Genomic DNA, 25,581 nt, shown 5'->3' on the forward strand with positions numbered 1-25,581 from the left:
TTTTGGAGACAGAGTCTCAGTCTGTCACCCAGGCTGGAGTGCAATGGCATGATCTCAGCTCACTTCCACCTCTGCCTACTGGGTTCAAGAGAATCTCCTGCCTCAGCCTCCCAAGTAGCTGGGACTACAGGCGTGCACCACCACACCTGGCTACTTTTTGTATTTTTAATAGAGATTTTGCCATGTTGGCCAGGCTGGTCTTGAACTCCTGACCTCAGGTGATCCACCCACCTCGGCCTCCCAAAGTTCTGGAATTACAGGTGTAAACCACCACACCCAGCCGGTTCAAAGCATATCAAAATTCAGACTTCCAAGCTTAATGTCTAAGATGGCTGGTGTTCCTCACCCTTACCTATAACTAGTTCCTGACTTTTTATAATTGATGAACAGAAAACTCTTGTGATTCCATTGTTGCTTTCACATTCTTTTCACTGTGTTGAGGCCATTTGGATTTTCTCTTCTGTGCATCTCCTTTTGGGGTTAATGCTGACGCATAACTGCAGTTATGGGGTAATAGGTCATATGGGGCCTCCATTTTCTCATCTGTAAAATAGGGCTAATGGAATCAGCCTCAAAACACTGTTGAGAATTAAATGAGATAATGCTCAGGAGGCTTTGGAGGCTTTGAAGCTCTGAGTCCAGTGGAGAAAACAGACATCTCAGTACTGGTACCAGGAGTCGGGAAGGGAGGGAGGGATGTCTGAGGGCTGCAGCCACTGACTGCAGTGGGTGGATGGCCTTAGGACCATCAGGATTTGTCAAGTAGAGTTGGGCAAGGCTGTAAGAGCAGGTGGAAGGGCACGTGGAAAACCCACAGAAGTGCTGGGAGCAGTTATAAACCCTCCCAAGTGATGGGAGAGGGGCAGGGACCAAGAAGGGCAATAGGGGACCCAGCTGCTTGTGTATTGCTCTGCTTTCCCTGGCCGTGTGGAGATCAGGGAAAATATGGTCAGATTTTTTAATGAAGAAATTCTGCAGCCCCATAGACTATGATGCAAAGCAGGGAGAGATGATGGGCAGGAAGAAGGAAGAAGGGCGGAGGGTCTGCAGGGGTGGAGCAGACTGCCTGGCCCACGTGAGCCAGCATGGAGCTGCTCTTTGGTGTACAGCAGCACTGTGCCCCTGAGCAGACCGGCTACAGGGACAGGGCACATGGTGCAGAGGGGTGCAGCCTGGTCCCTGGGGCGCATGTGCTATTTGTGTGCCTTTGGCAATGACCCATCGCCTGTTTCCAGGGCTTGCTGGTCTCCAGCACATGTATAAGGACATCCCTTCCACCTTCATTCTCTTCATTGGTTGCTACCTGTTCTTCTCCCACCCCCTCAGTTCTCCCAGAGGCCAGGATTAGTCGAGGGCTCAGGGAGAACATCCCACAGTGAAGGCCTCAGCTCTGGGTCTGAAAGTCACTGCCATGCCACAAACCAGTTAGGCTGCATGGGACCCTGTTATTTTATGACCAGAAGAATTGCCACCACCCATAGCAGTGTCTCATGAGAAAATGTGTACCTGAAGAACCCCAAGGAGGGTTTCCCTAACCCATTGCTAACTACGGCCAGTGAGTGCCACAGGTACACACAGAGGCAGATCCTCACCTTTTGTGCCCGTGGCAGTAGGCCTGCCTGTTGGTACACTGAGGGAACTTTGCTCTAGGTGGTCAGATGCAGCCTCATGTGACTTAGTGCAGTTACCTCTCTGTTGGGCGTTAGCTGTGTTGGCAGCAGCTGGGAACACTGATGAGGCTCAGTCATCCTTAGGCCCCACCTCACTCAAACTGAACCTTCAAATGGGTGTTGAAAACTAAATATGTGTAATGTAATCAATAGGCAGTTTGATCTGTCACAAAGCTCTGTTCCTGGTAGCAAATTTAGGTGTTCTAGAGATCAGCAGTTCAGATTCTAAAGCACCTAACCACTGGAAGGAGAGCAGCACAAGTTGCCATTCCTAACACTCGGCTGCTGCCTTCAGACCTCTGTGGGCTTTGCTGAGTATAACACCTTTCTAAAATGAGAGCAGCCCTGGGGCACACGCTGTTGGCACCCTCTTTAATCAAAAACAGCTTCACAGGTCCAAGCCCAGTGTCCATATGCCGGACACATTGAAGGACTCTAGAGGCTGGGGTTCCCTGTGTCCAGTCCACCCAAGCCACATTTCAAAGCTTGTAGCCAGGATTTGTGCTTTTATTCCAAGGTTTGAATGGACAGTAATAGTGGAGGCATGCACTATTAAAGCTACGTGCTTGCCTCCATGTGCAGTAGAGAGGGCATCATATCAGTCACGTACGGAGACCACACACACATTTGTCCTTTGCTCATCCAGTGCTCTTCCCAACTAAAAGCAAAGAAGCAAGATTTCTAAACAAGGGAGGAAACATGCTCCGATTGGTTCATGTATTTTGCATGTATTAAGATGAAAAATGTTTTTTTTTTTCTGTGCCCTCATTTTATAAATTGGTGGGATCAACGTTTCTGACTAAGCCAGTTGTATTTAGGCAGTTTTTCCTTCTCAAATTCACTTAAGAAATATGCTTAAACTACTTATCTTTGGCTCTTTTTTTTTTTCATTTTTCTGTACCTCATTAGAGGCAAGGGCTCCTTTTTATTTTATTTTTTTAACATGAGCACTAGTCAGGAAGATGAATTACTATCCTCATGGTTTAAGTCGCCTTTCATTTTTTCATTGCACATTGCTAAAACTTTATTTTATAAAGTGTAAACCACAGTAAGACATTCAGATATTAACTATAAACTTCGTTTTTCTTTTAGAGAAATATTGAAGAACAGAAATATGGTCTTGGCCAAGCAATGGCAGGATTCTTTTTTTTTCCCCTCAACTTTTAAGTTCTGGGGTACATGTGCAGGACGTGCAGGTTTGTTAAATAGGTAAACGTGTGCCATAGTGGTTTGCTGCACAGATCAACCCATCACCCAGGTATTAAGCCCAGCATACATTAGCTATTCTTGATGCTCTCCCTTCCCATACCCAGGGCTCCTTCTAAATAGAGAAAAGTTGGAAACCCTCACAGGTCCTCCCTGTGAGAGAGCTGTGGGTGAATACTGAGGTGAGGTGGTGAGCGGGAGGGGAGTGGGTACTGGGGGAGGTGGCCTGCATGGCACAGAGACAGCACTAAACACAGGCACCATTGGTTTGCCAATGAGAAGTTCTAGGCCTCTCACGTCAGTTAATAAATGTCCTAGGAACCTAAAGTCACTTTAGTGGCCTGAACAGGGAAGCAGCCCTGCCATTCTAAGCTTCATAGAAAGGATATGAGTACCAGGCTGGGCGCGGTGGTTCACACCTGTAATCCCAGCACTTTGGGAGGCCGAGGCGGATGGATCACGAGGTCAGGAGATCGAGACCATCCTGGCTAACACAGTGAAACCCTGTCTCTACTAAAAATATTAAAAAATTAGCTGGGCATGGTGGCAGGCACCTGTAGTCCCAGCTACTCGGGAGGCTGAGGCAGGAGAATGGCGTGAACCCGGGAGGCAGAGCTTGCAGTGAGCTGAGACTGCACCACTGCACTCCAGCCTGGGTGACAGAGCGAGCCTCCGTCTCAAAAAAAAAAAAAAAAAAAAGAAAGAAAGAATATAAACACCAGTTGTGTCTGGCCAGTCTGATTACGGCCAGCATTGCCAGCAGCTGGGAATTTGCCTTCTCCAAGCAGCTACAGCTGGCCCAGGCACTGGGCTAACAAGGGGTGAGTGCCCTAGGAGCCAGGCTGGAGGGACCAGGGGTTCCTACACCTGGGAAAGCCAAGGGAGCCAGAGTCTCAATGCTCCTCACACCCAGGGAAGCCAGGGCCCCCACATCTCCCACACTCAAGGAAACCCCAGGGAAGCCAAGGCCCCCACATCTCCCACAGTCAACCCGCACTCAAGGAACCCAATGCTCCTTACATTTACGGGAGCCAGGGCTCCCATGCCCCCCCACACCCAGGGGAGCCAGCATTCTCTGTTTGTGTTGTACAGTTCTGTTGGTTTTGACAGATGTATAATACCATGTACTACCATTACCATTAGTGTATTATACAGAATAGTTTCACCACCCTAAAAATCCTGTGCTCTGGCTCTTCATCCCTCTCTCCCCACTAACTACTGGCAGCCACTCTTCTTTGTACTGTCTCTGTAGTTGGCCTTCTCCGGAATGTCATATAGTTGGAATCATGCAGTATGCAACCTTTTCAGATTAGCTTATTTCACTTAGCAATATGCATTTAAGGTTCCTCCACATCTTTTCATGGCTTGATAGCTCATTTCTTTTTAGCACTGAACAGTATTCCATTGCATGGATGTACCACAGGTTTCTGGTTTGCTTCCAAGTTTTGGCAATTATTAATGAGGCTGCAATAGACGTGTGTGAAAGTTTTTGTGTGGGCATAAGTTTTCAACTCGTGGGTAAATACCAAGAAGTATGATTGCTGGATCATATGTTTAGTTTTGGAAGTAACTGCTAAGCTGTCTTCCAAAGTTGGCTGTATCATTTTGCATTCCCACCAGCAATGAATAAGAGCTCCTCTTGATCCACATCCTCACCAGCATTTGGTGTTACCTGTGTTTTGGATTTTTGCCATTCTAATAGATGTGTAGTAGTATCTCATTGCTGCTTCAATTTGCAATTCCTTAATGACATATGACATTTAGCATCTTTTCATATGGTTATTTGTCAACCTCTTTGATGATTTGTCTGTTCAAATCATTTGCCCATTTTTTAATTGGGTTGTTCATTTTCTTATTGTTGAGTTTTAAGTGTTAACAGTCCTTGATCAGATGTGTCTTTTGCAAATATTTTTCCCAGTTCATGGCTTGCCTTTTCATACTTTTTTTTTTCTTTTTTGAGATGGAGTCTCTCTCTGTTGCCCAGGCCGGAGTGCAGTTGTGCAGTCTTGGCTCACTGCAACTTCCACCCCCCAGGTTCAAGCAATTCTCCTCCTTTATCCTCCTGAGTAGCTGGGATTACAGGCGCCTGCCACCATGCCCAGCTAGTTTTTGTATGTTTAGTAGAGACTGGGTTTCGCCATGTTGGCCAGGCTGGTCTTGGACTCCTGACCTCAGGTGATCCACCCACCTAGGCCTCCCAAACTGCTGGGATTACAGGCATGAGCCACCGCTTCTGGCCCTTTTCATACTCTTAATAGTCTTTTTGCAAACCATAAGTTTTAATTTTAATGTAGTCTCACATCAGTTGTTTCTTTCACGAATTGCATTTCTGGTGTTACATCTAAAAACTCATTGTAAAACCCACGATCATCTAGATTTTCTCCTGTTTTCTTTCTAGGAGTTTTGTGTTTTACATTTAAGTCTATGATCCATTTTGAATTAATTTTTGTAAAAGATGTAAGATCTATGTCTAGATTCATTTTGTTGCCTGTGGAAATCTAGTTGTTCTGGCACCATTTGTTGAAAACGACTGTTCTTTCTCCATTGAAATGTCTTTGTTCCTTTGTCAAAGATCAGATGACTATATTTATGAGGGTCTGTGTTCCCTTGATCTATTTTGTTCTTTTGCTACCAGTACACCATCTTAATTATTGAAACTTTTTTTTTTTTGAGACAGAGTCTTGGTCAGTTGCCCAGGCTGGAGTGCAGTGGCACGATCTTGGCTCACTGCAAGCTCCGCCTCCCGGGTTCACGCCATTCTCCTGCCTCAGCCTCCCAAGTAGCTGGGACTACAGGCACCCACCACCATGCCCGGCTAATTTTTTTTTGTATTTTTAGTAGAGACGGGGTTTCACCATGTTAGCCAGGATGGTCTCAATCTCCTGACCTCATGATCCACCCACTTTGGCCTCCCAAAGTGCTGGGATTATAGGCGTGAGCCACCGCGCCTGGCCAGTTACTGCGACTTTTAAGTCTTGAAGTCGGGTACTGTCAGTTTTCCAACTTTGTTCTTGTTCTTCAATATTGTCTTGGCTATTCTAGGTCATTTTGCCTCTCCATATAAACTTTAGAATCAATTTGTTGATATCCACAAAATAACTTGATGAGATTTTGATTAGGATAGTGTTGAGTCTGTAGATCAAGTGGGGAAAAAATGACATGTTATAATACTAGAGCCTTCTTATCCATGAACATGGAATATCTTTACATTTATTTATATCTTCTTTGATATCTTCCAGAAGAGTTTTTTAGTTTTCCTCATATAGATCTTGTACATATTTTGTTAGATTTATACCTAAGTATTTCATTTATTTTGTTGCTATTGTAAATAGTATTGTTTTTAATTTCAAATTCCAATCGTTCATTGCGTTTCATAGGAAAACAATTAACGTTTTGATATTAACCCTGCAACTTTGCTGTAATCACTTAGTAGTTCCAGTGGTTTTTTGTTGTTTCTTTGAGATTTTCTCCATAGAATACTAGGTCATCTGTGAACAGTTTTCTTTCTTTCTTCTCAATCTGTGTATCTTTTATTTTCTTGTCTTACTGCATTAGCTAGGACTATCAGTACCATGTAGAATAGCAGTAGTGGGAACATCCTTGCCCTGTTCTTAATCTTAAGGGTTAACCATGTACTTTCTCACCATTGATTATGATGTTAGCCAGAGGGATTTTGTTGTTCCATTTGCTGGAGATAGTATCACTTTGGAAGAAAATAATATTAGCTCTCCTTCCCTTCTTTTATTACACTCTTCTTTTCCATCAACCTACCTTTGCATCTGCACTTTATATTGTTAAGATTGGTAACATTCTGTTGTATAACTATAATTAAGCTTTGCACACATTTTCTACAGATTGATTCTCAAAGATGAAAATCAATAAATGGTATTTATATTATTATGATTATACAAGTTGAGTATCCCATATCCGAAATGCTTGGAACCAGAAGTGTTTTGGATTTTTTATTGTTTTTTTCATCCTTTTTTTTTTTTTTGAGATGGGGTCTTGCTGTATTGTCCAGGCTGCTCTCAAACTCCTGGGCATATTTTGGTTTTAATATTTTTAAGACAGAATCATCCAGGCTGGTGTGCATTGGTGTGATCATAGCTTACTGCAACCTTGAACTCTTGAGCTAAAGCAATACTCCCACGTCAGCCTCCCGAGTAGCTAGGACTACTGGGATGGCATGCACCACCATGCCCAGTTAATTTTTGTTGTTGTTGTTGTTGTTGTTGTTGTTGAGACAGAGCTTCATTGTGTTGCCCAGGCTGCTCTCAAACTCCTGACCTCAAGTGATCCCCCGGCCTTAGCCTTCCAAAGTGCTGGGATTACAAGTGTGAGCCATTGTGGCTAGCCATGTGTCTTTATATAAACAACATATAGTTGGTTCTTGTTTTTTGTTCACTCCGATAGTCTCTGTCATTTGTGTATTGAGACCATTCTCATTTAAAGTGATTATTCATATAACTGAGATAATATCAACTGTATTTATAGCTGTTTTCTATTCATTACCCCACTTGTTTCTTTTTTTTGTCTTCCACTCTCTGCCTATTCTCATTTTTATTGAACATTATGATTCCATTTTCTCTTTTCTTTCAAAATATCAATTATACTTTTTTTTTTTTTTTTTTGGAGAAGGAGTCTCACTCTGTCACCCAGGCCGGAGTGCAGTGGCGCAATCTCAAGTCACTGCAAGCTCCGCTTCCCGGGTTCACGCCATTCTTCTGCCTCAGCCTCCTGAGTAGCTGGGACTACAGGCACCTGCCACCACGCCCGGCTAATTTTTAGTATTTTTAGTAGAAATAGGGTTTCACTGTGTTAGCCAGGATGGTCTCGATCTCCTGACCTCACGATCCTCCTGCCTTGGCCTCCCAAAGTGCTGGGATTACAGGCGTGAGCCATCACGCCCGGCCCAATTATACTTATTTTTAAGTTTTTCTAGTGGTTACCCTGGAGTTTGCAATACACTTTACAGCCAATCAAGTCCACTTTCAAATAACATGGTCCTGCTTCACAGGTAGTACAGGTACCTTATACCAGAGTGTTCCTGATTTCTTTTTTGTTTCTTTCCCATCCCTTGTAACACTCGTGTTATGCATTTCACTTACTCAAAAGGTATAACCATTGATTACATTATTGTTATTTAAATAAACTATTATCTTTTCTATCAATTTAGAATTAGAAATGTAAAAGATTTTATTTTACCTTCATTTATTCCTTCTCTAATATTCTTCCTTTCTTTATATAGATTCAAGTTTCTGACATTTCATTTTCATCATATCTCGCCATTTTCATGTAGCATTCCCTGTGGGCCTCTTCTGCTTCCAGGCCTGTTCTACAGCTGCCCTGCGGGCCCGCATGTAGGGCTCAAGATTTGTAAACAGACTTATCACAGAGGCAAGGCTGAGTGCTGCCAGATCCTTTAATGAGAACCAGTCAACTGGGCATTAAGAGAAAACAAACCCCCAGCTGCAAAATGACAAAGATTATCCAAGCCTCACATGCAGGAATGTCCATAGCAAGGTAGCAGCTAGGCAGTGACCTACTCCTACACAGTCCTCAGCCTGCACACCCGCCAGCCACAGGCCTGCCCACCTCCGTCAAATCCAGGCAAGGCTAGAGTCCTCACTGCTGTTTGGCAATAGCAGTTGCCCCCATCTCAGCACTTCAGCCTTGCTCTGTTCTGCCCTGCCCTGGTCCAGAAGATCTCAGTGATGACATTCCCTTGCATGGCTCCAACGGGACCCCTTCGCATCTGCAGAGAGTTGGTGCTAGGGCTTGGGCAGCTGTCTCAAGAGCTGAACCAGCTGAGCATATGGGTCTCAGATGGCTGAGTACTGAACATTTTCTCTGAGCAGAGTTTAAAAGGACCCTGAATATATTCTGAGCATGGAGCAGTCACTCACTGAGCGCTGGCAGCATCCCTCTGTCCATCCAGGTCTCAGTGACGGGGTGAGGGGGAGGCACTCACTCCTTGCTGGTGTCACAAAGCCTCCTCGTCTCTATTCTCCCTGAGTGGCAGCTCTGGGGTGTGCGGAAATGTTTCTCTGCTGTGTCTTCTGGGGTGAAGTCGTTTGGCAGCGCTGGTTTTCCCTCCCTCACTCTGCTCACCACCTCTCTGTCCACCACTCACTAGCGATGGGACCTGGTGCAGGGCTGTAGGAAGGGATGCAGCAGGCTCACATCTCTGTGGAAAAAGGGGTGAAGTGCTGTCTAAACCCAGGCTCCAGCTTCTAAATAGAAGACTTGTGAGCCCTGACTTCTCTTCATCAGGAGATAGGGAGGAAGAGGGTATAGCAGAGTTCAAGTTACTGAAGAAATGTGTGCACCAGGCGTGGTGAGCACCAGACCCACCCATCCTGAGGACCCTTTGAAAGGACCTTTTTAAAAAGATGTGTTTGTAACTAAAAAATACACCTTTCCCAAACCTAATTACAAGACATTTCTGCATATAAGACAAGCAAAGTAAAGACTTAATGGCAAACTGCTGGCAAGTTCATGAGTATGGTGTCCTCAACCCTGATGTAAACTATCTTTTTCTTTCTGATGTTCATTTAAGTGAATGTCTTTTTGTTTTTGTTTTTGTTTTTTTGAGACAGAGTCTCTCTGTCACCAGGCTTGAGTATGGTGGCATGATCTTGGCTCACTGCAACCTCTGCCTCCTGGGTTCAAGTGATTCTCCTGCCTCAGCCTCCTGAGGAGCTGGGACTACAGGCGTGTGCCACCATGCCCGGCTAATTTTTGTATTTTTAGTAGAGATGGAGTTTCACCATGTTGGCCAGGATGGTCTCGATCTCTTGACCTCGTGATCTTCCCACCTCAGCTGCCCAAAGTGCTGGGATTACAGGCATGAGCCACTGTGCCCGGCCTTAAGTGAATGTTTAATCATACACCTCCCAGCCATCTCTTGAAATTTATTTAGGGTTGCCAGAAAAGATTTCCACAATGGCTTATGGACCTCAGATGAAATGTATTTCCTCAACTCTTGCCTTATTCTCTAATTGGAAGGAAATTGCTTAATCCCATATAAATGTAAATGCTATTAACACCCATGGATATCCTAGGAGAAAAAGGAACTTTGGCTGGTAGCAGTCTACTTTTTATTAAGGTAGCAGTCATTTACCAAGCACCAGTAAACCAGTGAGTGGGCCTTTGGTGGGCCTGCAGGCCCTGAGCAGGAGCCAGGCCACGGTGCCAGATGTGCTCTGGGGCTTGGGGATGCAGCTGCTCCTTTCTCCCCTTGCACCTCCTTATGCGCCTGCCTGTTGTGAATTAGTCAACACTGCTTTCCAGCTGCGTTATGAGCCTTTATTGACTTTGCTTTTCATCCCTTTGACCCACTTTGACAATGTCATTAGCTAGGACAGCCTTTTCAAAATCAAGATCTATTATTTTCATTTTTAAAAAGTCATTCAAGTATGCATTGCATGAATGCACTTTAATAAACCAAGCCTACTCATTCTCATACTTCTGATTTATCCTCTAAAGATAAATTTTCTCCCAATGCTTGTTTTAGTGGGCAATGAAATTTTTTGCGCCAAGAGTGGAAAGGAAGACCCTTCTATTTTTCTAGAAACTCAGATTTTACTTTTTCTTCAAACATCTAATTTCACCGCTTTTCAACAAGGACATCTGTGATTTGGTGGTGTATCTAGATGATATCTACAGTGCTTCACATCCAAGAAAATCAGACCATCCCAATCCCCAGCAAGCACTGACCAACTATGCTCACCCGGCCTCAGCCCTGCCATGGTGTGCAGAGTCGGCTGAGGCCGTGTGGCCCACCCTGGCTGTCTTGTGGACCCCCCCTCACTCCCTTCCTCAGGAAGCCTTCCATGACCCTCTGGGATGCCCAGGGGTGTGTCTGACACACGTCTCAGGTGTCTTTTCCATTTGTCAATTTACCATTTATTTCATCTTTTTTTTTTGGGAGCGGGACAGGGTCTTGCCCTGTCACCCAGGCTGGAGTGCAGTGGCATAATCATAGCTCAGACACTCATTACTGTGTTAAGGAGTCTATATACTATTACTGTGCTACAGAAAAAGCACAGACCTAAATATGCAATATGGGGAATGTTTGAAGGACTGAGGACCGGCTCAGCTGTGGCGATGTAACTACCTATGCATCTGGAAAAGTATCCCAACGAAAATACTTCAGTTAGGTGGTAATATGCAGGCAAGTTTTAAAACGTACGTCTTATTGTTATAATTTTTCTTTGTACAATAAGTGGAAATTATAAAAATCTTAGGAACATGTATATAAACTCACAAGTAAGGCAAAAATCACGAGGCCCCTCATGTTGTCCTCTGTGCATGGAGGAGCAGAGGCGTCAGAGCGGGCAGAGCCGCCTCTCAGGTGGGCTTTCCTTCTCTTGGGCCTAGGCACTGTGGTTGGCGTGGACGAGAGCACTGCTTTCTCTTGGCCTGTGTGTGACATGTGTGGCAACGGGAGATTGGAACAGAGGCCGGAAGACAGGTAAGGGGACAGGGGCTGTCCTGAAAGCCCTAGAACTGAAAGGGCACAGAAGCAACCCAGCCCCAGAACCTGGGCCTTGCTGCCTCAGGTGACTCCCTCCAGAGCTCAAGGGGCAACCTCCGCCTCTGCTGAGCGGCAAGGGAAGAGGCCCCTGGGGCCCGGTGGGTTTTCGTTACTGAGATTTCTGCTGTTTCTTGCAGCTGCTCCTGTTATGAGATAGAAGTGCTAGGTTTTGTCCCCACCTCCTTTATTATCAGCCAGGAGAATTTAAAAAACAGGACAAACATGTATAAGTGAAGAAAACTTGGTGACTATATAGCCTGGCTTTTGTGAAAGGTGCAGATGTTTACAGAGACCACGTTTACGGTGAGCAGCTACTGGACAGATGTCCCTGCCCACCCCACTGTGCTGCCCTCCCTCAGGGTCTGAGCCAGTGTCAGTGCAGTCTGTCCCTGTGAAGTCAGTCCTCTGGCCTCCCAAGTGCAGTGTCTTGTGATAGAAAGGGACAGGCTCATTACTTTTCTGCTTCTTAAAAAGCAAAGAGGCTGGGCATGGTGGCTCACGCCTGTGATCCCAGCACTTTGGGAGGCCAAGGCAGGCAGGTCATAAGGTAAGGAGATCTAGACCATCCTGGCCAACATGGCAAAACCCAGTCTCTACTAAAAATACAAACATTAGCTGGGCATGATGGCGCGTGCCTGTAATCCCAGCTGCTCGGGAGGCTGGGGCAGGAGAATCTCTTGAAACAGGGAGTCGGAGGTTGCAGTGAGCCGAGATCGCACCACTGCACTCCAGCCTGGCGACAGAGTGAGACTCTGTCTGAAAAAGAAAAAGAGAAAAAAAAAAGCAAAGATCGGCCAGGTGCAGTGTCTCACGCCTGTAATCCCAATACTGTGAGAGGCCGAGGCAGGTGGATCACTTGAGGTCAGGAGTTCAAGACCAGCCTGGCCAACACGGTGAAACCCCATCTCTATTATTAATTTTAAAAATACAAAAATTAGCCGGGCATGGTGGCACACACCTGTAGTCCCAGCTACTCAGGAGGCTGAAGTGGGAGAATCACTTGAAACAGGGGGAGGTGGAGGTTGCAGTGAGCCAAGATCGCACCACTGCACTCCAACCTGGGTGACAGAGCGAGAGCGAGACTCCATCTCAAAGAAAAGAAAAAAAAAAAACACACACACACAAAGCAAAGAGCAAATGTCTCCTTGGCATACCTGGGCTGGTAGCCTTACACAAGCCATCACTGGACTGTGTGAAAGAGATGAGCACATGTGCAAGCATGCATGGTAGCACACAACAGTGGCTGTGCTGGCAGCTGAGAGCAGACTTTCTCTCCTGGGCCAGGGGGCAGCCTGACCCCTGGCCTCCCAGGCCCTGACCTCCCTTCCTGGGAGGCTCAGCATCCCCTCTTCTGTTCCCCTCATCGGCCTCCAGCCAGTGCTACTCAAAGCTAATGTTCATTCCTTAGACAGGCTGAGTCCAGGCAGCTGCAGGCCTCTCTCAGAAACTTGATTCTGAGAGTAAAGCCCTGTTTTCTATCTCAGCAGACACTCATGTTTAAGAAAATGTCTCCCACTGGAGCTTTCCTGACTTGTGCCTCTCGGGGCCTTGTCTTTCCTTGGCTTTTCATATACCAGAGGCGCCTTTTCCTGTGGGGACTGCTCCCGGGTGGTCACATCTCCTGTTTTCAAGAGGCACCTGCAGGTCTTCCTGGACTGCCGCGCAAGACCCCAGTGCACAGTGAAGGTCAAGGTAGGAGCCAGGCCAGAGCACGCACTCACTCCTAGCTCACTCCAACATAGTGAAGGTGAGACAGAGCTGAAGCAGGTGCACGTCCTCCTGTATGCCTGCAGAGGCGCTGGGACTCGGCTGGGATGGATTGCATCTGGAGCTCCCTCTAGGTCCTAGGAGCTTCTCTAGGGAAGGTGGGAGGATGCACCCTGTGTGAACACAGCCTCTCCGTGTTAAAACACATATTTGACCTAAGGCCGTGAGACTGAAGCTCTGAAGACAGGTGGTTTGGATGTAACATGTTAATTTTGGGGAATGAGTGATTTAACTTGAGCACTTACTGTGTTGGAGGGAGTTTAACCCAGCCCTGCTTCTGCTGTTGCAGCTGTTGCAGCGCAGCATTTCCTCCCTGCTGAGGTTTGCCGCCGGTGAAGATGGGGTAAGTGCAGGGGGCCCAGCCCAGGGGGCTGCACACTCGGTAGCCTGCATGAGCAACTCATCCCCAGAGGAAGCCCCCACTCCCAAATGTGTTCTATTACAACCCATCCCACTAGGAAGTGGTGTAGACACTCGAGAGTGAAATGCAGATATGTCTGCCATTCAGACTGATAGGTTCCTTTCCTCTGTGGAAATGAGGTTATTTTAGATCATTGTTGAGGTAGATGCAGGAATCTGTCCCCTGGCTTTTTTGTTTTTGTTTTTGTTTTTAGACAGAGTCTCATCCTCTGTCCAGGCTAGAGCACAGTGGCGTGATCTCAGCTCACTGCAACCTCCGCCTCCCAGGTTCAAGCAATTCTCCTGCCTCACCCTCCCGAGTAGCTGAGACTACAGGCATGAGCCACCACTCCCAGCTAATTTTTGTATTTTTAGTAGAGATGGGGTTTCACCATGCTGGCCAGGCTGGTCTCGAACTCTTGACCTCAGGTGTTCCTCCCACCTTGGCCTCCCAAAGTGATGGGATTACAGGCATGAGCCACTGCACCCAGCCTGCCCTGTGGCTTTGATTACAGCAACACAGTCTTCAGGTTGGAGTCCTACTGCCAAGATGTCATGTTAATAGGATGGAACTCCCCAAGATGTTTTTTTTTTTTTCTTTTTTTAAACACTGGGTATTCCAGACTCTGAATAACTGGTAATGTGACTGTCCTGCCCTGAGAGTCACTGTGGTGAATCTTAGTAAAGCAGGGTGGCTTCTCCAAGAAAAGCCACCTAAATATATAATTGATGAGCCAAAGAGTTTCTGCTGTGTGAAATTTGACCCTCATAAATGAGACATCTGTCCTGGAGATGCCACCTGTGTCTTGTGAAAGCCATTTAAAAGTGGCTCATGGAATAGCCACAGAAGGAGACCAGCCACTCAGTGGCCCCTGGGCACAGCCCGAGTTCACAAGAGACATCTGGAACCAGAGTGGGCTCCACAACCAGGGAGCTGACTTGGGCCACACTGGAAGGGAGTGTGGTGACAGGGGAGGCCGATCATGCCTGGAGCTCTGTGGTCAGTCAAATAAGGGGTCTTTGTCTAATGGGTCCCCATGGCCAGATTCTAGCCAGAATATTTTTTTATTTTTTTTTTAGGCAGAGTCTTACTCTGTCATCCAGGCTGGAGTGCAGTGACACAACCATAAGCTCACTACAGCCTTGAACTCCTGGGCTCAAACAGTCCCCATGCCTCAGCCTCCCAAGTATCCAACCCAAATTTGTGGTGACTTGACCTGTCCTATGGAGACTCCTCCCTGCCCCACTACCCCTGCCACCCTCTCACGCACTGCACCTCAGGAGGGGCCAGCAGCCCCACAAGGCAGAGCAGCAGTTTGTCCTCTCTCATCTAAACCGTGTCTGTCAGAGTTGGATTAAATTGGAACATGGATAAGTCTATGAGCGGGATCTTTGAGGATCACAAGTGACTATACACTAGAATCACCTGCAAGCTCTAAAGAGTTTCTGTTCTTGGCTGGACATGGTGGCTCATGCCTGTAATCCCAGCACTTTGAGAGGCCGAGGCGGGCGGATCACCTGAAGTCAGGAGTTCAAGACCAGCCTGGCCAACATGGTGACACCCCATCTCTACTAAAAATACAAAAAAGCTGGGTGTGGTGGTGCACATCTGTAACCCCAGCTACTCGGGAGGCTGAGGCAGGAGAATCACTGGAACCGGGGAGGTAGAGGTTGCAGTGAGCTGAGATTGCGCCATACTCCAGCCTGGGCGACAGAGCAAGACTCCGTCTCAGAAAAAAAAAGAGCTTCTGCTCCCTCCTGGCACAACACTCACCAGCTTTAAAGCTCCTCAGTGACCCCGAGCTCCAGCTCGGAACTGTCCCCTGAGCTGCTGCACACAGGGATTGATGCTGAGGCCGGGCTGTGGAGGCTCATCAGCAAGTGTTCCCCAGTGGTGCAAAAGGTGAGTCATCACTACGGGCCAGGAACTGAGCCTACCGCATTCTCACGTTTCCCCGTTCAACCTCCCAATGTCCCAGCAAGGTAGAGCCCATATTTCCCTGCTAGGGAGATAAGTGCAGTGCCCAAGGCAAAGACATCCCACAGAGGGAAAGTCATTGTTACCCCACAGAGTGACCACCTGCAGAGTTGGGAGCCAGCCCAAGGAGCAAAATGGGGAACAGCATATGTGCTTTTCTGTCCTTAAGGAAGTTTAAGTGTATAACAGGCAACCGACCACACAGCAGTGCCTGTCAGTCAATTCTTTGTCTCCTTGTCTGAGTCCTGGGGGTAAGGAGGAAGAAAGGAGGAGGCAGTGCCCAGAAAGGGGGGAACTGCCCACAGCTGACCGGGTAGAAGTTTGAGTAGGTGCTAAAGATGGCAGATCTGAGTTTTCGGGGAACACATCTTGATGGAGAATGTTGGGAGAAAGCATTAGAAACGTCCCTGTTTGAGAACGCATGATAAAACGAACCAAAACCCACAACCTCAACAGATTCAACCAACACTTGGGCATGGCACACAGCTCTCCAGCTGCCCCATGCTACTCAGAAGGGCGGGGCGGTGCTGTGGCAGCAGCTGCCTGTCATCCCTGGTCACCATCCAGGAAGCCTCCAGCAATGGACAGTGCTTACACCCCTTCCGATCCCCACCCTCTTTAGAGATCCAGAGACCAGGAACCCTGGCAGAAATCCTCCTTCCTTCACTTGGTTTCCTTCTGGCTAAGGCGCTTGTTCCTCCTACACATTTAACTTGTCAACTAGAATATTCCCATAGGTAAAAGCACTGCTTATAAAGAGCTCAAAGGTGTGTGTACCTGAGTGCACGTGTGTGCACGTTTATGCAGTGTGTGTGCATCAGAGCACCTTTGCCCATGTCCATGTGCATGTGTCCACTTGACTATGCTGTGTATACATATGCCTGACACATGTGTGCATGTGTGTATGTGTATGCATTGGGTGAGGGCCAGAGGGTGGCAGCAGCCTTAGTATCACCTTTTTGGGTGCTCTGGTTTCAGGGCCAATACCAGAGGACTGTGGGGTAAGTTCCAAGCCTGGAAGTAGACAACTTAGGAGGCTCTTTACCCCATGCCTAGCTCTACTCAAAGTGGCTGATCAGGTCTTCACTGCGGATCTGGAAAGAAGCTGATAGAAGATGGGTGCCAGAGGGGCCTGGGTAGAGATGTTAGCTGAGAGATACCCAGTATGGATTCTGTCAGTTTTCTGGGTGAGCATGCACATTCACCAAAATTCAGAGAATCAAATTGGGGCTTTCCACAAGAACTGTAACTCCATTCCCTGGGGCAAATGTACTGTTTCGGTTAAGATACTTGAGTGTTAAGTTTTATGCCTTTACTGTAATGTGGTCAAGCTGCAGATGTGAAAACAGGATTGTCTGTAGTTGTGCATCTCATTTCTTAATAGTCACATTATTGTGATATGGAACTTGAAGTTTGTTTCCTTAGCTTTCAGAAAAGGAAAAGTTAAAGGAACATATATAGTGATTTTTTTTTAAAGACAGCACATTTTACACATATGCAGACACACATTCATATGAATAGTGCTTGGGAGTTTGCTAATATGATTGTTTAAACCTCTCCATGTTAATTTATCCCACACATAAAAGATTTATTACTTGGACACAGTGGCTGACGCCTATAATCCCAGCACTTTGGGAGGCCCAGTCAGGCAGATCACCGGAGGTCAGGGGTTCAAGACCAGCCTGGCCAACATGGTGAAAACCCATCTCTATTAAAAATTAAAAAAATAGCCAGGCATGGTGGTACGCGCCTGTAATCCCAGCTACTTGGAAGGCTGAGGCAGGAGAACTGCTTGAACCCAGGAGGCAGAGGTTGCAGGGAGCCGAGCTCACACCACTCCATTCCAGCCTGGGTGACAGAGCAAGACTCAGTCTCAAAAAAAGTAATAAAAAATTTTAAACTCCATTTACAGATAATATAGCCAAACCTGACATTTTACAAATAAATGATTTTTTGCTGGCTTTTTCCAAGTCAGAATTGCATACTTTTACCCCAGAAGACCACAGGGTCATCTGTTTCACACTTGCACAAACATGCAAGACTAACTGAAACTATAAGACACCAGAAGAGTGTCCAGCATGCCGCCTCCACCCTCCCTCCCCGTGCGGTGACCCCGCTTCTGCTTCTGTACCCCCGGTGTCCCCTCCAGTCCAGCAGCCTGGAGACTGTCCTGCTCACTGCCATCTCTTCAATGACGGGCCCACATGGGCTCGTAATAAACCCCCATGCGTGAGCGAGTGAGCAGCTGCATTTGCCGTCCATGCCACCTCAGAGCCCTTGGGAAGGCCTCAGCTTCCATTACCAAGTTCCGTCTCTTCGCCTGTCTTGACCAGTAACACCCACTGCCCCCATCACTACATTAAACCATCCTGTTGACTTTATTCTTTTTCACCAAGGAAGCCAAAACTCTTGACAAAGCCTACTGAATAGGCACCATGCCTGTCTTAGAAATGGGAAAATGAAAGTCCCCCCACGAGTTGGCGTCAGTAGTGTTCACATCCAAGACTGATCCTAACATTTATTTTTACAAAACAAACCATCTCAAAACTTGGTGGCATCAATATTCATTCTGTGCACAGAACTCTTGTTTGGACAGGGCTTCATCCGGACAGCTCCACTGGGCATTAGCGGGTGCCCCCAAGGCCGGTGGGAGTCACGGAAGGCTCCTACGTCCAGGCCACAGCTCTGGCTGGACCCCCTCACAGCATGTGTGTGTGTGGATCCCACGGGCCAGCTGGAAGCTGGGCACCTTTCCTAACCAGGCGTGGAACATCACTTGGTGTCCCTTCCACCACACTCTGTTCATGAGAAGCCAGACACTGAGGCCAGCTCAAACTCAGGGAAAGGCGGCGAGACTCACACCTTTGAAGGGAAGGGCACCAAGGAGCCACGTTCTACCTGCTTTGGCCACGTTGTCTGGCTTCTCCAGCCTCAGTCTCTTTGGCCACGACACCGTAACGATGGGAGGGGTGAGTTAATAGACACCAAACAGAACTGCTGTAGCAACTGCCAAATGCCTTGCACAGAGGAGGGGTGTGGGGGTGCCCATGATATTACTCTGCAAGTGGCATTGCCTTCTAGGGCTTTAATCTCCCAGAAGGCCAGAGATGGAATATCTCAGTGATTTTGAGCCTTTATTTTCAGCCCTACCCGCAACAGCATTCTGCAGCTTGATCTATAATGGGGTGCACCACACCCTCGCAGCCTGGTCAGGGATGGGGGCCAAGGACTCCCTGTACCTGTCTCATCTGGAGATGAAACTCACCTGGGACTAACCAAAAAGAACTAGAAGAAAAAGTGAAGTCTCATGACAAAAACACGGAGGATTTTAGCCCAGTGTAACTCTAGAAGAAATGGGATCCTATTAAGGAAGGAAGTTTGGGGCAAAGCACCAGGAAATCCCTCAACCGGAAGTGTTGCTAGATTGAGGAAGTGTCCTAAAGGAAGTGGGAGACAGCTGTGGGCACTGTGTGCCCAGCCCCAGCCTTCCCAGCAGAGTCTGTGTGCATTGTGTCCCAAGTAAAAACAGAATTCAGTTACCAGAATGGGGTAGTTCCTTCAGTTGCTGAAATAAATGTGTATATGTATATGTGTATATATATGTATATGTATATCTATATGTATGTATGTATGTACTGGCTCTTCATTTGTTTCTCCTCCTTACCACTGTTCTCAGCCATTTGAGGAGTGGAAGGTCGTGGACTGGGGAAAGGGCCTTCCACTCTGGCTCTCTGGTTTTCTGTGTTGTTGGGAACAGTACGTCCCAGGCTGTTTGCTTTAACCAGCGTGCCTTTTATCACTGCAGAGCTACGAAGTGAAGAGTGTCCTCGGAAAGGAAGTGGGGTTGTTAAATTGTTTTGTCCAGTCCGTAACCGCCCACCCGACCAGCTGCATTGGATTGGAGGAAATCGAGCTTCTGAGTGCAGGAGGGGCCTCTGCAGAACACTAGCAGTTGCCGCAGGATCTGTGAACTTTGCAATGTGGCTGCAAGGGTGGTGGTGGTGGTGATGATTTGGGGTAGTTATTTGTTAACTATGGACACAGTGAACGTAGTTTATGATCTTGAAATGAAACTTAGATTTTTCTGGGGAAATGTTAAGATATAGTTTTGTGAACTGTAAATCAAAATACCTTTTTCTACAGTTTTATTTTCTGCAAATTTTGGAACATATTTTACTCTTGTTTTCACATTGAATCTTAAGTTTAAGCTCTTCATTTGGTATTTAGGCAATATATGAGAAAAAAATTTTTTGTTCATTTGTAATTTTAACAAGTTGAACATTTTACCATGATTGAACGTTTTTCTTACAGTATTTGTTTTAACATTCCCCCAAAGAATACCCTGCAAAGTGTAAACCTTTGTCCCATACTGTGGTATTACTGTTCTGCTAACAATAAATGTCAAACCTAAGCACTTTGCAGTTCACTACTTTTGGGAAAATGTTCTAGGGAACTGTATCACAGGTGAAACTGTTACCCATAAAGTGTAGCTCTCTGAAGTGGTGTGATCGTGTCTGCTGAATGGTGGTGGGGATAGCTGGCTCCACCACACACCTGTTTTAATTAGGCTGGGTAATGTGCACGGAGAGCAAAGATCACAGACTAAGGAGCAGTCGGTTATTTGCTTTACTGGCAGAGATTTAAACCAAGGATTAATTATCTTGGGACACTATAAAGATTTTGTTCCCTTCCTTATAGCAATATAATCATGACAGGCCATGGTTAACTACATAATACATGTAGCAGCCCATGACCAAGAAATGCTGCCCTAATACCAAGTGTTCTTGGGTTAAAGGCAGGCGGCTTTTTAATTAAATCTTAAAACATTGCAATTACTGGCAAGACAGCTGGTCTTAAGCAGTTTTGTGACCGCCCTTTTCATCCACTACATGACTATTCTGGCCTTTCTGGAACACTTGAAAATCTACTTGACTATCCACAAGACAGGAAAGTGAAAGCAAAGTCCCGGGAAAGCGGGAGATGATTCAGCCCGAGGTTCTGCCCCTCGCCCCTCCAGCAGCCTCTACAGTTAAGGAGCTCTTGGACTGTTCTCAGCAGGGGCCCCCAAAAAGTCAACCCTTCCCCAGGTCTGCGTTGTTCTTCCGGAGAACACCTTCCGCTGGAAAGCTGCTAGCTTACGTGAGCTCAGCCGTGCTCCACCTAGCTTAGGCAAGTTAAATAAGGCCAGGAGGGAGCCTTTAGTGCCTTTCAAAAGCGACACAGACCCTCTCCTGAGCAGCTGGGGCCTGCGCCCCATCTCCCCGCCCACACACACCTGGCGCCCGGGCTCCCTGGTGCTCGCTGGCTGCGGGTCCGGAACGCACCCTTCCCGAGCCGGGTCCTGCGCCACCGGCGGGCGGGAGTCACTGCGAATATAGGAAGCAGGGGCGATTTCAAATGCTGCTTTATTCTTACGAATACTGTAAAAATTAATATAAAAAAGTGAGCATGCTCAGTCTTTTCCTCTTATCTACAATACAAAGGGTTTGTCTGAAAAGTCTGTTTTTTCTTTTTACAAATGTACCTTAGCTGCATCAACAGGAGTAAGATGTAGAAAAAGCTACCATTACAAAAATAATTTAAGGGAAAATAAACACGTTTAGCTTCTCTCGCAGTTCAGTGGTGGTAAGTCCAGGCTGTAGTTTCTTTGCGCTCCTATGTCCCAAGAAACTGCAGCGGGCACCCGGCGGCTCTGGCTGCGCCAGGGCAGGGCGCGCTCCGCTCTGGGCCGTCGGGTCTGAGGTATCGGTCGTTGCTGAGTCTCTCCCGCCCCGGCCGCGCGTTACCGGCAGTCTGCTGTCCCGGTAGCCGGCAGGAAGGGCGGGCTGGGCAGCTGCTTGAAGAACTGCCTGAGGCCGGCCAGGTCCCGCGTGAGCTGCTCCACGCGCTGGTGCAGCTTCTCGTTCTCGGCCGACAGCTCCACCAGCTTCTGCTGCATCTCCTGGTTGCGCCGCTTGGCCTTGTCGCGGCTCTTGCGCACGGCGATATTGTTGCGCTCGCGCCGCTGCCGGTACTCGGGGCTGCCGCGGTCCGGGCCCCTCTTGCCGGCGCTCTTCTCCCGGGCGGGGCCGGGCGCGGGGGTCGGCCCGGGGCTGCTGCGCGGCGGCTCCGGCGACGTGGGCGGGGTGGGCTGCCCTGCGGCCGCCAGGCTCACCACGGTCTGTGCGCACGCGGCCACCTGCGCGGGCAACAGCGAACCGGGCGCGTCGCCGTCGCCCCAGTCGGGCTCGCGCTTGAGCGGGCGCGGAGCGGCAGGGCCCGGGCCCAAGGGGCGCGCGGCGCCGCCGGGAAGAAGCTCTAGGGGCCCCGCGCCGGCCGCCTTGTGATTGCTGTTGAAGAGGTCTGCGAAGAGCTCGTCGTGGCACAGCTCCAGGGTTGGCACGGCGGCCATGGAGTCGATGTAGGCGCTGAAGTCGATGGCGCTCTCGTCGTCGTACATGGCGGGGGCGGCGGCGCCTGGCTCGCCTAGGGCCGCCGGCTCGGCCCCGCGGCCCGGCTTGCCCGCTCGGCCCAGTTCGTAGAAGGGCGCAGGCTCCGCAGGCCAGGGCGCGCCGCGCGCCGGGCCGTCCAGGCTGAAGAGCGCGGCGCTCATGGCGGCGTCGGGCCGGGCTCTGCGTCCAAACGCGGCTGTCACCTCGCTGGGCCCAGCCCCGCCGCCTTTTCTAGCCCCGGCTGACGTGCATGCCCCGCCCCGACTCCGGCACCGCGGGGGCGCCCCGGGGCCGCGGGGGCAGGGGCGGGGGCGCCCTGGGAGCCCCCCGGAGCCGCCCCGAGCGTTCCCGGGGCGCGCCCTCTCTCTGCTCCTCCCCGGAGTCCCCTCCCCGGCCCTGGGGACCCCCCAGCCCACGTTGCAGGAGGGTGCCCGCGCTGCTGCTCCCTCCCCGGCCCGGGCCGGCCCGCGCTGCGCTGCTGGGAATGACACTCCCTCTGCCCGCACTCCAGGGCCTTCTCTTCTTCCTGTTTGTGGGCTTGGAACCTCCTCGCTCCTCCGGGCTTGGGAGTGAAATCAAAACCAGGACTTGGCCGCAGCGCGCGCGTCCCAGGCCGGCTCCTGTCGCCGGAGGGCGGGGGGTGGAGACCCGTGGGAGAGGACCCGCGCGTCCAACGACGCCCCCCGACCGTGGGCACGCGCGTGAGACCCTCGCCCCGCGCCTCCACCGTGGGACCAGATGCGGGAAGAGGCACAGGGGACGGAACGTGGGGACAGCCACAGCCTCGTCGTGAGGTCACCAGGCGGCGGCCTGGCAGGCGGGGAGGGCTGCCCACACCGCACTTGGGCGCCTCGGGGAATCCGGGCGGGTTCTCGCTGCTCTCCTCGGAGGTCCCGGGTCCGGCCAGCCCTGGGGGTCGAGGCCCAGAGACGCGGCTGCTGCGTCCTGGCCGAAAGGCCGACGGGACGCCGTCGCCAAAAGCAGAGCAGATGGGGGAGACGCGGTCACGACATCGCGTCCTCCGCCGGCACCTCGAGGTGCGGGCTCTCTGGCCGGACGCTACTCCACGACCCCGCAGACCCGGGCGTCCCCCGCCAGCTCCCGCGCCCGCGTTTCTTCCAAGTCTACGGAAGCAGTGCCATCGTGTGGCGGCATCTTGCGTTAGACCTGTTTTTAGTTCTAGGCTCTTTCCCTGTTAAATATTCCAAAAAAGTGCCTTGAACCTAAAATAGTTGGGTCCTTTTTGGGAAACAGGTAAGATCTACTAGTAGCTATAGCAGGGTGCAGATGGGCCTCGACTCACGATGGGGTTACATCCCGGTAGACCCATCGCACACTGAAAATGTCTTAAGTAAGGATGGGCTTTGTCATGTGTCCTGCAATTTGAGGCAGGCATTTCTGGTCAGACCCATTTATTATTTTAAATTAAAAATATGGTGTTTTTCAGCCGAGCACAGTGGCTCATGCCGGTAATCCGAGCACTTTGGGAGGCTGAGGTGGGCGGATCACTTGAGGTCAGGAGTTTGAAACCAGCCTGGCCAGCATTGTGAAACCCCATTTCTACTAAAAATACAAAAATTAGTCAAGCGTAGTGGCGTGCGCCTCTAATCCCAGCTACTCGGGAGGCTGAGGCAGGAGAATCGCTTGAACCCGGGAGGCGGAGGTTGCAGTGAGTCGAGATCGTTCCATTGCACTCCAGCCTAGGCGACAGAGCGAGACTCCGTCTCAAAAAAAAAAATCGAGATGGGATCTCACAATGTTGTCCAGGCTGGTTTCAAACTCCTGGGCTTAAAGAGATTCGCCGGCCTCAGCCTCCCAAAGTGCTGGGATTACAGGCGTGAGCCACCATGCTGGGCCCAAATCCATTAAATCACTATCCATAGTCACACCTGCTCCATGTCGAGTCTCTTCCTGCGTAGGCCTCTCACCAGATCTGCGTCAGAACACCAAGCTCTACTAACTGCTGTGCAGTTTCTGCAGTCAGTTCCAGAGGTCATTTCTAATGTTGCACTATGGGATATTTACTAGGTTTCCTAAAGAACAAACATATTTATTTAGAGTTACTCAGCGGGTACACAATGATGATGTCACACAATTACCTATTAAGACTCAATTCCAGCAATGCATAGAGTGTGGACTTACACACATCCAGAAAAAGTTCTAGCACAAATTGTTTTGTTCTCATATATTTAAGAAGCCATAGAAACACTATTAAAGCCCTCCCTAATCACTTAGGGAATGCAAAATAAATATTTATAAGGGATAACCATATCCTCCTAAAAACAACTCAGAGACTATTTTCAGTGAGATGATTTACTGATTCTGATAGTCAATATAGTTACATTTTATTTTTATTTTTATCTTTATTTTTGAGACGGAGTCTTGCTCTGTCGCCAGGCTTGAGTGCAGTGGTGCGATCTCAGCTCACTGCAACGTCCGCCTCCCGGGTTCAAGCGATTCTCCTGCCTCAGCCTCCCGAGAAGCTGGGATTACAGGCCCGTGACACCACACCCGGCTAATTTTTTGTATTTTAAGTAGAGACGGGTTTCACCGTGTTAGGCAGGATGGTTTCGATCTTCTGTCCTTGTGATCCACCCGCCTCCGCCTCCCAAAGCTACATTTATTAACACTAAGTTGAGTTTACATGACAGTGATGCATATTGAGGTGCTTTACAGGAAGCGGTTAGAAAGCTCTTGCCTAGGCCTGGTGCAGTAGCTCACGCCTGTAATCCCAGCACTTTGAGAGGCCGAGGTGAGCGGATCACCTGAGGTCAAGAGTTCAAGACCAGCCTGGCCAACATGGTGAAATCCTGTCTCTACAAAAATACAAAAATTAGCCAGGCATGATGGCAGGTGCCTGTAACCCCAGCTAACTTGGGAGGCTGAGGCAGGAGAATCGCTTGAACCCCTGGAGGCAGAGGTTGCAGTGAGCCGAGATCACGCCATTGCACTCCAGCCTAGGCGACAGAGTGAAACTCCGTATCAAAAAAAAAAAAAAAAAAAGAAAAGAAAAAAAAAAAGGCCGGGGGCGGTGGCTCACGCCTGTAATCCCAGCACTTTGGGAGGCCGAGGCGGGCAGATCACAAAGTCAGGAAATTGAGACTATCCTGGCCTACACGGTGAAACCTCGTCTCTACTAAAAACTCAAAAAATTAGCCAGGCATGGTGGCAGGCGCCTCTAGTCCCAACTACTAGGGAGGCTGAGGCAGCAGAATGATGTGAACCAGGGAGGCGGAGGTTGCAGTGAGCCGAGATCCCGCCACTGCACTCCAGCCTGGGCGACAGAGCGAGACTCCGTCTCAAAAAAAAAAAAAGAAAAAAAGAAATTCAGGAGGTTGAAAACGGTTAAAATGTGTTTGAGTTAATATAAGCTGTTGGGGTCCAAAAGCCAATCTGGCTTCCCTTCATTCATAGGACGAAGTTGACCATAATTCAGCTCTCTCTCATCCTAGGGATCATATTTGGATAATTCAGATGGCAGAAGAGCAGTTCTGCTCCAAATTACGGTCTGAAAAAATAAAACATTTTTGAGGAGTGCTCTCTAAACGTAAATATGAAATGAAGTTTCAAGGGAAACTTTTTAGTGCTTTC

The 25,581-nt window shown here is 48.8% G+C and overlaps 2 protein-coding genes across 14 annotated transcripts in view; one reads left to right on the forward strand and one right to left on the reverse strand.

Annotated features, from left to right (window-relative positions):
• The window catches only part of SPIDR (scaffold protein involved in DNA repair), a 486,770-nt gene extending 466,800 nt beyond the window's left edge, over positions 1 to 19,970 (forward strand). For 10 of the 13 annotated variants that reach the window (XM_024251318.3, XM_054561576.2, XM_063726425.1 and 7 more), the window contains 4 exons: positions 11,259 to 11,352; positions 12,993 to 13,107; positions 13,472 to 13,525; positions 19,365 to 19,970. In XM_024251318.3, the coding sequence (XP_024107086.3) occupies positions 11,259 to 11,352; positions 12,993 to 13,107; positions 13,472 to 13,525; positions 19,365 to 19,508 (407 nt within the window). In that variant the 3' untranslated portion in view covers positions 19,509 to 19,970. Of the gene's footprint in view, positions 1 to 11,258; positions 11,353 to 12,992; positions 13,163 to 13,471; positions 13,526 to 19,364 lie in introns of all 13 variants that reach the window. The other 3 variants (XM_054561577.2, XM_063726427.1, XM_054561575.2) reach the window with 2 other exon arrangements.
• A 976-nt stretch (positions 19,971 to 20,946) lies between these two features.
• Positions 20,947 to 22,298, reverse strand: CEBPD (CCAAT enhancer binding protein delta). Its single transcript, XM_024251321.3, has one exon. The coding sequence runs from the start codon at positions 22,149 to 22,151 to the stop codon at positions 21,342 to 21,344; it is 810 nt and encodes a 269-aa protein (XP_024107089.2). The 5' UTR covers positions 22,152 to 22,298; the 3' UTR covers positions 20,947 to 21,341.
• Between the last annotated feature and the right edge of the window lie 3,283 nt (positions 22,299 to 25,581).

This window comes from Pongo abelii, chromosome 7, assembly GCF_028885655.2.
Source record: "Pongo abelii isolate AG06213 chromosome 7, NHGRI_mPonAbe1-v2.0_pri, whole genome shotgun sequence".
NCBI classification, from domain to species: Eukaryota; Metazoa; Chordata; class Mammalia; order Primates; family Hominidae; genus Pongo; species Pongo abelii.